The sequence below is a fragment of the Equus caballus genome, chromosome 12 (assembly GCF_041296265.1).
Source record: "Equus caballus isolate H_3958 breed thoroughbred chromosome 12, TB-T2T, whole genome shotgun sequence".
NCBI lineage: Eukaryota > Metazoa > Chordata > Mammalia > Perissodactyla > Equidae > Equus > Equus caballus.
Window position 1 is genome coordinate 44906240 of NC_091695.1, and position 15218 is coordinate 44921457.

A 15218-nucleotide genomic window follows, 5' to 3' on the forward strand; every position below is an offset into this window, starting at 1 on the left:
GAGATAATTTTAGTTATGTTGCAGCTTTGGGTTAAGGGACATGTCAGTGTAGAACATAGAGAGCAGGAATATTTTGGAGAAAGATGAAGCGTTGAAGGATTACGGTTTCTTGGGTAGCGTAACTGGAGCCCTCTGGAGACAGAGTTTTTGCCCTGCCCTCTGACTGGTCTGTAAAACTCCAGGAATATTTCAACTTTCTTCTCTTGCCTCTGGGAGTCTCCCTGAAGTCATCAATTGCTAGACTTTAATCTTACTAATAGTAAGTACAATTATTGTTAATTCATTCTATTAATAATCTTTAGAGCGACTTTTGAGTGATACCAAATTTGATAAAACTCCTGAATGGGTCATTAACCATTACTATTTTATTTTGAGGTTAGATGACCAGACGTAGCGATGTCCTGAATACCTGCTTTAACTGTGCATTTCGTGCTCTTAGGAATCGTCTTTCCTTTTTGTTGATACTATTACCCTTCCAGGTAATCTGGAAAACGCTTGTACTTCCAGGAGATCCACACGTCAGCGCCTCTCATTCCTCTCTCGTTGTGCTCCGTTCGCTGACAGTTCTGAGTTTGGAATGCCTGAGTGCTATTCTTTGTTCAGGTGTGAGCATCTCGAGATTGGGGACCGTATTTTTGTCTCTCTCTGTCTCCTATTGCACATAGCACCATGGCCTGCACAAAAGCCATCACTAAATATTTGTTGAATCAAAATGAAATTCTCTTGAATTTACTTGAAAGTTATGGGAAATTTACTGAACTTAGTATCTGTATTAGTTGCTTTGAAAACATAAAAAGATAGTTCGTTTCTCTTTGAGAAACATACTGTTGTCTTTTCTTCATGTGTTTCTTGTTGGTCTCTACTAGGTTCCACGCAGATTCTCGCATGTTGAATGAGCAAATACCATGCATTTAGTCTATGAAGTGGTGTTTCAAACCCCCTTTACATTAAACTTGTGTTCCTTTTAATTAGTCCTGCTGAGCTAAGAATACCTCATTTTCACTTGGTTAAGTCTCTGTGCAGTAAATGAACTAAAGTAGTGGCTTAAACACTGAGGTAACTGAATGAAAGAAAGCCTTGTTTTGTTTTGTTTTGTTTGCAGGACATGTTCTTCAAATACACATGGAATAACTTTTTACATACACAAGTGGAAATCTGTATTGCACTGATTCTTGCAAGTCCTTTTGAAAACACAGAAAATAGCACAATTACTGATCAAGACTCCACTGGCGACAATTTGTTATTGAAACATGTAAGCTTGTGTGGTTTTTTTTTTTTTCTGCCAGTCCTGGTTATAGCATTTTTCCACTTAAGTGTGAAATGAATTGAAGTTTAAGGACATGAGGTTAAATTTCAGTGTCTAAATATTTAATTGTCATGTCTTCATTGCTCTTTTAACCAATGATTCTGTAAATCAAATCCTGGACAAATAACCATCAGATGAACTTTTAAGGAGAAAATCTAAGTGGCCTGTTTATTTGGTAAAATTAATAGATTTGAAGATTACATATTTTGGAGGTTAAAAGAAATATAAAAATTTAAATATTGCAGAAAACATTTAAACAATTATTAGGTATGCCAGAGTTTTAGTGTTTCTGGTGCTGAATACATTACTGAAAGTTGGGAGACGTGAGTTCTATGCAATGTTGAATGAGCAGCTTCTTGGAGTCTGTTTTCTTTTGTTAAATATGAAGCAATTTTATTACTAAGTCAGTCTTCAGATTTCTTCTTGCTTTAAAGTTCTCTGGTTGTATGAAACTTTCTCTAGTTTACACCAGGTTACTCCCAAACCTGGGAGATGGGAAAAGCTAGCCTGGAGTAACCAAATAGATGGGGAAGACAAATGCCATTGGAATCAAAGTGGCATTGCACATTCTGATAATGCAGCCCCCAGCACTCGTCATTGGCTGGCAGAATTTTGGCAGGCCACACCGATTTTTGATATGAATGCAATAATGTTAATGCATCTAGAAGTAAGTGTTGCTCACGTTTTAAAAGTACACCTATTGCTGTGGATTCTGAGTTAAATTTTTGCCAGGGCATAATTGTCTTTATTCCATTTTAATTTTGTCAGTCTGCGTATTTCTGAGCCCATCTTTCATGGCTCATAACACCCGGCTTTGCCTTAGGTCAGCTGCTCACTGGTAGCGGTACGTGAAATATTGTTTCCCAGCAGATGCACTGCTGGAGGCCCGGATCCTGTCTTGAATCCCTGTGGTGTTCTGAGGGCCTCGAGTAAATGTATCATCACATTGCTTTCGATTTAGCCAGTAATTCACAGCTATATTTAGCTTGTTTGGGTTATACATGTCTCTGTTGTATTTAACTTAGCGTTCTGTTTCACTTTAAAATTTTGACACTTTGACATTAATATAAATGTTAACTGAAATATTCCTTTTTATTCAGCTTTTTCAAAAGTGTCAGTTAATAGAACGAATACTTGATGCCTGGGAAATGAACGAGAAGAAACAGTAAGTAAATCATTTTCTCATAGGAATTCAGTTTGAGTTTTAATTTGAAGAAAATATCCTCCTTGCCATGGACAGGGAACAGTGGAAATAGCTGCATTGTACAGGCCACTTTACAGTTATAGACGTTCTCTCAGGACTTCCAGATTATTTAGTTGTAACAGATATTTTTCTTAGAATTTATTTTTAGGTTCCCCTGTCTTTCTACCTCTTGAGGGGAATCTAGGGGTTGGGAGTGCTCGCTGCCTCCTTGCTGCCTTTGAAACTTCGTGGTCCTTTTTGAATGACTTTTTTCCTGAGAAAAAGGTGGAGCTGAATGACAGGAGTTGTGAAGTCAAGTCCTCGCTGACGGCGATTTAGCTTAGTGTGTGTGTCCTGGTCACTGCATGTCCTCAGTGTAGAAGAGAGCGCTTTGTGTGTGGAACTAGAGGGGGCACTGCCTAGTGCTTTCTCTGTAGGAAATTCCGTTGGGTGGTGGGCAGGATGACTTCAAGTATTAGTGGGTCCGTGCCAGCAGCTCTCTTACCCGGCCCTTTTGCCGAGGGGTGGTGTCTGTAATGGGCATTCCCCTCCACGGCCCTGGGAGCGTTGATGCGTCCCATGGATTCTGAAGCAGATGGCAGAGGGAGTGTTTGGGACAAGCTCTCAAGGCATGCTGCCTGTGTTTGTTTTTAAGTCAGATGTACTGGAGAATAATTCTCGTAAGGTAAAATTCATCCTTTTATATATTAAATAAATTTCTGGGAATTCCGACAAGTGCATGCAGTGGCGTAACCGCCACAATCAAGACGTGGAACGTTTCCATCAGCGCAGGAAGGTGTGTCTTGCCCCTTTATAGTCGAGCCTTTCCCTCAAGTTCTCTTGCTCTGCATCTCTGTTCAGCCTTACCTGGCGGCCCCCCGCAGAGCCAAGTAACTCACGGGAGGTCTCAGCTTCATTTCGTGGGGTTCGGTTTTTAAAAATTGCTCACTAAGCGCTCATAGGGCTTTGAAAGGTGGCATGTAGTTTGAGTGTGGCCGAGCTAGTCTTGGTAGACCTCAGGGACATTCTTTCAAGCGGAGCTCCTTCGGGGGTGCTGTGAGGTTGTGTGTCTGACCCCATCCTGGCCCCTCTGTGCCCGCACTGGTCTCTCTCCCTCTCTGCTGCCTCAGCCAGCCAGTGCCGAGGTGTCCCGTGTCTTCTACTGTCTGTGGGCTCCGTCCTCTGAAGGCCTGGCTGGTAATCTTCTCCCCATCTCAAGGGGTCCTGAAAGAGCTTTTCTAATGTCCCCTTGCCCCAGAAGCCTAAAGAACCTAGGGAGCCCTGGGCCAAAAGCTTGCAGGTGGGCCTCCATTCCCCTGTGGGCTTGGGGGAGCACGGTAGTGTCTGACTGAGAAGATACCCTGAAGGAACGCTTGGGACTTGGGATGTTACTGTGAAACTAAGAGGCCTTAGCAACTCAGCTGAGGCCAAGCTTATGCCTTCTGACTGTTGGGTATCCTCAGACCCTCTAAGAATGTTAGCAAGTATTTTATGTGCCTTCAAGCCTAGTATGTTTTTTTAGTGGTATCTGAAAGATTCTCCCTGTAAGCAAAAATCTCTTCACTTTGTTCTCTCCTACCTGTGGTCAAAAGTCTTTTGTTGCATAGAATTTAAAGTCCTGACACATGTAAATAGTCGGGCAGAGAAATCACGGTGATGTGAACCGTCTGTCTACACGTAAAGACGGATCATAGTTGGGAAGATGAGACACTAAGTGGGGGAAAGGGATGAGGAGTCATTTATTTGCCTGTGTTCCAAGTGGCCTGTGGGCCACGTACAAGCTCACTACCTCTCATCTTGGCCAAGTCCTCAAATCAGCCAATATTTTAACTTGAGAAATGCCAGTAGTAGATAATTAGCTCTGTTAATTTGATTGATGTGATTAACATTTGATGCCTTTTAGCAAACGAAGCAGCAGAATTCTCACCTCGGTTCCCTATGATCTGTTGATTGTAAGTCTGAAAATAAGTCTGAAATAGTGTCACGAAAAGATACAAAGGAAAATCACAGAAACATTAAACATCAATGAAATATTTGGGTTTTTTCCTTTTTTGATTATATGTTATTGAAGATTATAGTTGGTTTGTATATTTGAATAAGTGTTGTCCTGTTGAGTGAGGCTACAGTGCAATCTTTGAGTAGACGGTTTCTGCCACCCCTCCACCCTGGCCTGGTGACGTCTGGGTGCTCTCCTTTCCTGTCGATTCGCATCCTCGCTGCCTCGGTTTTCAGAATGATGGCTTCAGTTCACTGTATTTACCAAGCTGTGTCATCGCTGCAACCTATCAGGAGTCTGAATATTTGTCCTTCACCCCATGTCAGGGCTGAGGGAGGACGACGACATGGCTACATGGGACACCTGACGAGGATAGCTAACTGTATCGTGCACAGTACTGATAAGGGCCCCAACAGTGCATTAGTGCAGCAGCTTATCAAAGGTAAGTGGTCCATGGAATTTTAATTACATTTTCGTAGGATTGGAGAAAGGGATTTAAGAGTGAAGTGGAAATATTTGTAGTTATTTTTAATAGCTATTGGAGGCATTTCTTTATGTTTCACAAATTACCTGGAAATTTAAATGAGGTTCTTGAGAATGTAGTTCTTTGCAGAATCTCTGTTCTTATTTTTGCAGTCTTTTTAGTAAGTATTGGTAGGCTCAGCCAAGTTCAGAGCTTTTTTTTCCCCCCCTGAGGAAGACTGGACCTGAGCTGACATCCGTGTCCATCTTCCTCTACTTTTTTGAATATATAGAACGCTTGCCACAGCATTGCTTGACAAGCGGTGCATAGGTCCAGCCCCGGGATCTAACCCGGCAAACCCTGGGCCTCCGAAGCAGAATGTGCGAACTTAACTGCTGCACCACCAGGCTGGCCTCGGCCAAGTTCAGGGTACTGGAGCTGTCCACTTTCATTCTCCAAGAGCATTGCTCAGTAAATTGTTCCTTTGAGCTTGAAGTTCTCATAGGCTGGCAGTTGAGCCACCTGAGCTATAGTTACTCCTGCTTTTTATTTTCTTCTGAAGGCCTGTCTATAGCCTCTGGAGTGAGTTCCTTTCACTGGGATATTGAAGCATTTATCAGCATTTTTTCCATATCTCTATTACTAAAATGAAGGATATTGGCACCTAAGGACTCTTTTTGTGTTAGCATTTGAGTTCCATCAGCCAAGGTAACTTGGAAGAAACTGTGTGGGTGCCGTTTACACTGGCGCCCAGGCCATGAGTCCGTCTCCTCCAAAACGAGAGCGCTGGGAGCCCCGGGCACTCAGAGCTTTTGTGCCAGCAGGGCGCTAGTCCTGTGCCTGACTCTGAGTGCAGAAAGTCGTTCACTTCTGTGGCACAGCAGTGGCTCAGAGTTAACTGGCTGACCATCATTTTCCAGTCTGTCTCATCTTTTGGGAATGTTTGTGTTCAGGAGGCTGTTCCCTATCAAGCGTGTGCTGAAAGCCTCAGTGTTTCCCAGTCGTGTAAAACTGGGGCTCACCCACCTCTAATTTTGCTTCTTGAGAGAGAGAGAAGCCAGGTCATCACAGTTTATCTTTCTGTTCTTACCAAGGAGAAATGGCCATGTGAGTGATTGTGTTTTAGATCAGCCTTTGTTTTCTGGAAGTTGCTTGCCCGGCCGGGTGTGTGTGTGCCTGTGTGAGGGTGCACAGACGTGTGTCAGATAAAACTTCAGTAAGACCTCCAAGATTACAGCCATGGTTCATTTTCTAGGGAAAGTATTTGTGTATCTTTTTCTTGAAAATTTCTTTAGAAGGTAGAATTTCACCCTTGCATATGTATCCATATATTGGCCTATGATACAGACATTTAGGAAATATTATATTTGAGCAATTTGAGAAGCCACCCTGGGTTCAATGGATCATTCATCGGCCAGCTGCCAGTCAGAGTATCTCAGAACAGTGTGCGGGAGTGACAGTTGCAGCATTTCTTAAACTTGCATGACCATGGAAAAAGACAGCTTCCCCCCCAACCTAAACATATATTACCTTTCTCAGAAGAGATTGCTGGAAACACTCACAGTTTCCAGGTTAAGTTTTTGCCAAAAGAGTTTTAAAAGTTTGTTAAATTCACGTCGCTGCCTAGGGCTCTTGGCCTCAAGTGTAGAATTTGGGGGCTGGTTCTGGTTCCTGCAAGTGCTGGGGGTTCAGAGTGTACGAGGCTTTATAACTCTATCCCCCAAGAGCCGGGTGCCCAGCTGGTAGGGCCTCTGCCTCTGATGAGCCGCGCCAGTAGTGCACGCTTGTGTCGATTTGTCTGTGTGGAGGTCACTGTAGTGCTAATGCTCTTTTCCTTTTCTCCCTCTGAAGATCTTCCAGACGAAGTCAGGGAGCGATGGGAGACGTTCTGCGCAAGCTCCTTAGGAGAAACTAACAAGAGGAACACGGTAGATCTAGTAGGTTTGCAAGGTTCCATTTCTATGATTTCAGTGCTTTGAGCTTTTGCCCATTTATTCAGGAGGATGTGAAAGATCTTCCATTTGTCCCCGAAACGGTGGGCCAAGGATGAGTTATGTTTCTTTCCCAGGAGGAGAGGTCACTCTTCACAGTATTCTTGCTGATTTGTCTAGTCAACTCCTAATTCCTGCCCGGGTCGACAAAGGGTGCAGAGAAGCCACTGACACCCAGCCAACATGATTTAGTTCCGTTTCCTCAGGCCCTGCCCTTGCGCACCTCAGCCTGGCAGCCTTGGCCTTCCTCCTACTCTCTTGGGTTTGTTGCCTTATGCCTCAGATAACCCTGGGTAGTTAGAGAACCTAAATATTCCTTTGGGTATTTTCTAATGTTATTGAGTTGGGTTTACTCTCGTTTTAGATCATTCCCCATGGGGGAGAATTTTGTAGATGACTTTGAAACCCCAGCTTTAAAATCTTTAACAGATTGGTACTTTTAGCCAGGGAATAATGGCATTGATAATATTTTTTAAAATTATATTGGACTTTGGAATGTATTTTGTTTTTTTAGCACATTAAGTTTTAAGGTAAGTATTGCTTTTGCTTTTAAAGATGAAGAAAAGCATTTCCTTTCATAAGCAGGTGCCAGCTGAGCATCAAGGTGGTGGCCTTGATTCTGCGTGGAAGTAGGTGTGTCCAGTGTTTAATTGCATATTTAAAATTCAGCAACTGGGACTTGAATTTCTGACACACAGAAACACTTCAGTTGTTAGGCAGTCCGGTGTCTGGCAGCCTTATCTGTTCAGAACAGAATTTAGAAACAGGAGGGAAGCAGAAAGGCTCTGGCAGCAGCAGAGCGGTCATTAGTTCACCCCCTGTCACTCCCCAAAGGGCCCGTTGCCTCTTACATTGTAGATTGTCTAACAAATTTGGTTATCTTTCCAGACTCTTGACAGATTGGTGCGGTAATGGCTTGTTAGGGGTGGGAATAATGATAGAATTTGTAGATATTAGGAGTTGGAAGAATTATGAAGTTAAGAGGTAACTATAAAAAGGGAGCTATGTGGGGCCATTTAATTAAAGTAGGTCTAATGGCCCTTAGTGTCTCAGTGTCACAGCCCAACAGAGAAAGTGACATTCAGTTGGACAGCTCTGAGTCATTGAGGAAGGGCTGAGTAATTTTTAATGAATGTATCACTCACTGTAGATTGTCTTTCCCCCCAACCAAATTGGTTAGAATTCTGGATGATCAGAGTTGTATTGTAGGGTGAAGTTGTTCTCGCATACTGTTAAATTGAGCCATTTTGTTTTAGAGGCCCCATCTTGATTCCCTGTTAAGAATACAGGTAATACGGTCTCCGTTAAGCAGATCTTTGTCTTGTTTCTTATTTATAAGGGAATATTTAGGAATATTACTTCTGATTTTGTTTGGGAAACTTCTTTTAAAATTCCCCTTTGATTGACTTCACTGGTAGGAGTAAAAAATGTCGAGTTAAACTTGTTATCAGGGTTTTATAAACTGCTTGATCTTTGGTGGTTCAAGCAGACTTCTCCTGTGAGCAGTTCTGTGTAAAGAAGGATGTCATTGCAGCTCAGCTGGCACTCCGCTCCTTTGCGCGATGCTGTCCGTAATCTGCTCTGTGACAGTGTGTAAATGTTATGTCTGTCTGCATAGAGCAGTGTGGGCATGCAGTGCAAAATTAATGTGTAGCCCTTGTGGGTCAGACATATCTAGACGTGTACACCTGTGTTGAGGGAAAAATGATCACAGGCCCCACTTAGCACTGCAGGTGAAGCTCAGTTCTTTGCCTCTTGTGCTTCCTGCCATCATACTTGCACTACATAAATCATCTAGAGGAAAATGAAATGAGGAGAAGTTGGCTTCTATAGCAAAAGTGATCAGGTTTGTAGAGCCCCGTTAATATTGCTCGTATCCCATGTCGAGTTCGCTCCACTCTATGATTTTGTTGTCTGTTGAGACTTTCAGGTTGACCCCTCAAGACACCTTTAGTTCCTTGGTCCCAAATACCCGATGCTGAAATACCACCTCCATTTAGTCTTAAGTCCTTCGGATGGGGAGTTGTGTTTTGTAGGATTGCAGATACAGATGTTCCAGGGTTTTAAGGATGCTTATACGTTAATCCTAGGCTACCAAGGAGACTTTAACCACAGCCTCCAAGTGCTTCATTTTTCTGCCAACAATGTTTCAGGCTCTGTCCCAGTGGGGTTGGGTACCACGTTGCAGGGAAAATATGCTGTTGCAAATATTATTATAAATTCGACTTGGTAAGTGCAGTGAATTTCACCCTTGTAGAAATGTCATACAGAATGAGTGCCCACCCATGTGATGGAGGGTGACGTCTGAGTAAAAGCATCTCCTTTCTAGTTGTTCCAGGCACATTCATCACTGAAATTGGCAGCTGAGTAATAGATTGTTTATTCTCTGCCCCCTCCTCAAACAGGTAGATTAGATTAGATATGCTGCCTTGGCCTTGTTGATTTCTGTATGGCTCAGATGCCTCTCTGGGGATCATTTCAGGTGTATTCCGGGGACTTGAGTCCACCTGTAGCCCAGCACTGCATGCTGGAGTTAGCACATTGCTCTCTTGCCCTGGCCTGTTCTTATTTTTCTAGTCACAGCAAGGATTTGTTCATTACACACCACACGCTTATCCTCCTGGCTGTGGGCCCGAGGACGTGCTCGGGTGTGTAGGATAAGCTGTGCCCGCCCCAAGCTCCTGCCACTTCTAGGGCAACCTTTTAATGACCCTCGCTCTGAGACCTTTGAAGTACTTTAATCTTTTCACCCCATCATGCCAAAGTATGTGCACAGTGGATTCATATATTGCTTGTGTTTTTATGTTGGGAGTTTATAATGAATAAAATTTGGTGTTTTAGTTACATCCAGAGACCTTTCTGTTTTGACTGAGCCCCCAAACTGTAAAAATTGGTAAGGATTTAGACAGGGTAACTTTAGATAACGCAGAAAACATTTTTGCACTGACTTTGGAAAATTGAGTTTGTTTCATTCTCCGCCTTCCTCTCCAAGGAGGCGAATGTGTTTTTAAGTGTTGGTGCTCCTTTCTCATCACTGAGGAGACAGTCCCTGGAGGTTGTATAAGGTAATAGAGAAGTGCATGTATGAATTGTGTGGAGATACAGCAGGCTGAGGTAGGAGCTCGAGAGTGTGTGTTTCTCACCAGCCCCAGGCCAGATAGGTGCGGGGGTCCACAGTGGGACGACACAGTAACAAGGAATGAGGAGAGGCTGAAGCTTTCCCGTTCCACTCAGAAGTTAACAGTCAAGTTATGCTGACGATTTTCCTTAGCAGCCTAATCAGCCAAGATGAAGAGAACACTTGCTTTTTTTTTTTTAACAACACTTAATAAAACTGAAATTTTATTATGAAAGAAGGTAACATCTCAAAAGCTTTTTCCGCTGCAACATCGAGTATACTTACTTAGAATACATCTAGCTTGGCAAGAGTGTTCTTGTATACTTGGTACTTTTTTAAAAAGTTAAGATTCTGTATCCTCATTTAGTGATTTGTTAGTATTCATTAGTTCAGTAAATATTGGAGTGGCTACTGTGTGCCAGACACTGAGGACATTGTACTGAACAGGACTGGCAAAAATCCCCGCCTCAGTGGGGATGGATAAACCCCGGGAGAGGCTCAGCGGCATTTGGGGCAGATGCGCAATTTACAATTAGGTGGTATAGGAAACCTCATTAAGAAGGTAACACTTGTGTAGAAGCTTGAGGGAAGTGAGGAAGGAAGAGCAAGCGCAGAGGCCTGAGATTGGGTTGTTCCTGGTGTGTGCAGAGGGTGGCATGTCGGCCAGTGCACTGTACCAGAGCGAGCGAGGGAGAGAATGGGACATGAGGTCTGCCAGGCTCTGCAGCCCAGATCTCCTGCAGCTTTAGTCCCCAGCAAGCCCCTTGGTTGTGATCTTAGTGAGAAGAAGAGCCCTTAGGTTTGGAGCCAAAAAGTGACATGATTGGATGTACGTTTTGAGAGATCATTCTGGCTGCTGGAGTGAGAATCGACTGTAGCTGTCCCTCGGTATCCATGGGGATTGGTTCCAGGACTGCCCACAGATACCAAAACCCACAGGTGCTCAAGTACCTTATATAAAATACCGTAGTATTTGCATGTAATCTCTGCACATCCTCCTGCATATTTTAAATCCCCTCTAGATTACTCATTATACCTAATACAGTGTAAATGCTGTGGAAATAGTTGTTATTACTATTGTCCAGGGAATAACAACAAGAAAAAAAGTGTGTACGCGTTCAGTAGAGACACAACCATCGTAGACCTTTTGGTCCGAGGTTGGTTGAGTCTGGAGGTGGAGCCCGTGGAAACCCAGGGCCAGCTGCATAGTGGGGCAAAAGGTCGAAGCAGGGAGACTGGTTAGCTGCCTCATAGAGCATTAATCCGGGTGGGAGATACTGCTGGCTTGTGCTAGGCAGGTGATGTTAGGCTTGATGAGCAGTGATGGGATTTGAGGTTCTCTTGATGGTAGAGGGGACAGATGTGGGGGGACAGAAGAAACAAGATGACTAAGATTTTAGCTGAGGAAGAAGAATGCCGGTGGCATTTACTGAGATGGAGACGCCTCCAGAGGACGTGTGTTTGGAAGTTTTGATCTGGGACTCCATGCTCGATACATCTGTGTGATGAACTTGGGGGCTTTCAATTAGCAAGTTTCCCCGCGGGTAATTTAAATTGTCTTCTTAGCTCATTTTATTGATAACGATTTCAGACCAGGTGTAGTGTGGATAGAATTGAATCGCCACATCTTTCAGTAACATAGTTGCGAAGGCCTGTGGTCATTGTGGTGGTGTTAATAACAACTTTCTAAAACAGTAGTTTCTTTTTGGAGAAAAAAATTATTTTAAATATGTCCCAGAATTGCTTTGAGGATACAGGTTAAGGAGAATATACGGGGGGGGGGGGGTCATAGTGTCTGGCACATAGTAGTTGCTCAACAAAAGTTAGTTTCTTTCTCATCTTTAAGTAATGAGCTGATAAAATCTTACTTTGTAGCAAAAAGTGAAAGTATGAATGAGGATGCATTGTGTCCTGTTTCAACTTAGACAGCAAGACAAGCTGGGAGCTGCCAGGTCTTTTTTTGTTCTCTTGTTTAGTTCACCTAGCTTGCTCTTCGAATTGTCTTCTAATTCGGTGTCCCACTGTGGGGTTGCACCCCCAAAACACACACTGGCTTCATATGATTCTTGCATTATCTTGCCAGCCAGCTAGAAGAGCTGAAGCTCTTCTAAATCCACTACACTAGGACCCTGTGACCCGCTCTTGGTTGCAGTTGCCCCGTAAGATGCCAGCTGCCATGAGCAAGCAGTATTCCACCAGTTCCCTTCTGCGTCCTGGCTGGGTTCTCCTGGAACATCCTTGTCCCCGCATCTTTCCCCACTAACTCACTGAGGCTGCGGTTGACTCAGGCAGCTTCCCTTTGTTGATCTCAAATCCTGCCTTTGGTTTCATCAGGCCGGATTCAGAATGCGCGTGTGAACGCGTTACTTAGACCTTAGGGAGGACAGAGAGGGAATTAATTAGAAACACTGGCTTATTCACCTGGGCTTAGTATCTTTACCAAAGGTGGCCAGACCAAGGGAAAGAGATTAGTTTTCTTCAGGCAGTGATTTATTCAGAATTTCGTAAGGAATACCATGTACAGACCTGTTTGGATTCCACTTTGGGCCCCTTGAACCAAAATTGGAACACCACAAAGCAGACCAGGCCAACTTCTGTAACTCCAGGCTATTAGGCACACTTGTGGCTCCCCCCGATGACAGTGCTTTCTGCCCCAAACACTTTTACAAAAAGTACAAGGACTAACTCAGAAGATACAGTGTAAGTTACCCTCAGACATATAGTGCTTGTTTCTGCGGTTTTACAGACGCTTTGTGTCTATTACTTGCTGTATAGCAATTATGGTCATTAGTGTTGTACTTAGTCATTTGTATATCTTCCTTTCTAATTGTTAATACATTTCCTCCTAATATTGTGCAATGTTTATGAATTAATAAAAATCACTTACCGTGAATTGCTGATCAGTTCCTGTTTGCTTGTGCTTAATGTGAGTTGGTTGTAACTTCTGAGGGCGGGGGTGCATTTTAAGGGGCAGAAGATTTGGGGTCTTTTCATGAGCAGGGGACTATTGACTCAAGTCACATTTAGTGCTTATGGACAGTGCTCCTCTTAGAGTGGGCAGGAAATGCAAGAATTTAAAGTGAAATGGTTATATTTAAACCTGACCTTTCTAGTGGCTCATTAGTAAACCCTGGGAATTACAGTTTTACCAAAACTTCGGGCTTGGCACATATAAATTATCTTTACATTTCATCTGAGCCGTTACTTCTGCCTTCCCTTTGTAAACCTTTAATTGGAGATAGTTATGGAAGTCACTTAAATGGAGTAACTCGTCTCTGACTTGTTTTCTAGGGATGTTCGTAATGGGTGAAGCGGTCACAGAGGGGCACACGAGCACAGGCAGCCAGCCCACCTGCTGGAGTGAAGTGTCCGCTTGAATTATGGGGTGGTTTACAACTTAACTGTTACTTTGTTCTTGCTGTTGTTACACATTGAGAAAAACTAAATGTGATTTTTCCGTAAAAATGCTGATACAAATGTCCTTCAACTTTTCTCTGTTAAATAGTGTTTTACATTTTTATGCATATAGGTTACAACCTGCCATATTCATTCATCCAGTGATGATGAAATTGACTTTAAAGAAACGGGTTTCTCACAGGACTCCTCTTTGCAGCAAGTGAGTCATGCCTAAAAGCTTTGCTTTCTGTTTTTATTTTGAATGCTTAGTCTAGTTGCCATTTATGAATCAGTTTTGGAGTCAGATTATGCATTATGCATTAGGATATAATATGGGGTTACTTATTAGTTAAGCAGAAGCATTTAAAGTAGAAAGTGTTGGGTACATGAGAGGAAGGTTTATATTGATTATATTTCCAGGAATTGTTTCATACCTGGTAACGATGATGGGTCAGGTAAATATTCGGCAGATTTGAATGAACTGAATAGTAAGTGTCTCCAACATGCTCATTATGTAGATACAGTACAGCAAATACAGTAAAGTATGCATTTATAGTAGTTTGGTTATTTCTTACGGATTCCTGTAGTAGAGATCTGTGGGTGAGAATAAGAAGACTTTTTTAATGTCAGTAAAAGTAGCTTTCACAAATGTCCCTGAGCCAAATGGCTTCTGTTTCTCATATCTTTAAGGTCTTTTATAGTGATATCTAAATGAAGTTTTAGTTGAAGTAAGTTATTGCCACCCTACCCTCCTGCCCCCAAATTCATCTCCGTTTATCAGCTGCTCGTAGTCTTTATGGGGGAGAAAAAAGGATATAAAAATATACTGATTTTTCATCCATTGGTGGTTCCTGGAGAAATGACAGATTATCTCACTATCTCAACTTGGTATCAAGTTTGAGAGCTAAAAATAGGAGCCCTTTTGAAAATTATCAGCTCTTCATATGGAGAGGCTGTCCTTAGTCTTGGCGGGTCAGTGGCTTTGGTGTGGCAGGAGGATTAACATAGTCATCTTCCCGCCCAGCCCTGCATGTTGCCTGGCTGCTGCTTTCTCAATCTTTAAGCCTCGTCTTTTACCAGGGCCAGGACGAAGCTTCTGAGGCTCCTGCCGGCCCTGTCTCAGGCGTCCAAGTAGCCCGTCATACTCCACTGTGGGCTGAGCTCAGCGGCTGCTGGGTTTTGATAGTCCGAAGTAGCCTTTCAGCACGTGGCTGGCTTCTCTGTCCATTCTTGACTCTTGTAGAAGTCATTCGGAAGCCGACCTCCCGAGGGTATGGACAGGGAGCACCCGGGCCTTAGAGAGTGCAGCAGGCCCTTCCTTGCTGTCTGGGAGCACTAGCCACCCGGGATGCACACCTGGCTCATCCCGAGCCCTCAGGCCCACAAGCAGTCCTTTCTTGACCCCAGGGTTCTCTGCTATTGCCCCAGGAAGCAAATAGTCCACTCAACCTGTTATGAACCCCAGCGCTACGCATTACTCCACCTTAGAATGAAGCTTGATGGTGTAAAATTCAAGGTGATTTTGTACCTGTTGCAATAGCTTTAAGAAAAAGAATGCCTTAAACATCTGTTTGTAAATAAGCTAATAAACTTGGAACTTTAGGCTACTGATTTAATTGGGGAGTGGTTACATTTAGGTATCTGGAAAGCAGACCCCCTTACTTCTCTAGATTTTTCCAGGGTTATTGCTGTTCTGGGGAGAATTTTCTAATGTTTTTTGGTTTGACTAACTGCTGTTGTGCATATGACAATCCCAGTCAGAAAA

At 43.2% G+C, this 15218-nt stretch overlaps 1 protein-coding gene across 50 annotated transcripts in view; it reads left to right on the forward strand.

Annotated features, from left to right (window-relative positions):
- Window positions 1–15218, forward strand: part of PPP6R3 (protein phosphatase 6 regulatory subunit 3) — a 140780-nt gene that overhangs the window by 94466 nt on the left and 31096 nt on the right. For 37 of the 50 annotated variants that reach the window (XM_023653807.2, XM_070228540.1, XM_070228508.1 and 34 more), the window contains 5 exon segments: window positions 1103–1252; window positions 2407–2471; window positions 4812–4927; window positions 6800–6885; window positions 13587–13673. In XM_023653807.2, coding sequence (XP_023509575.1) covers window positions 1103–1252; window positions 2407–2471; window positions 4812–4927; window positions 6800–6885; window positions 13587–13673 — 504 coding nt within the window. 50 annotated transcript variants of the gene reach the window in all.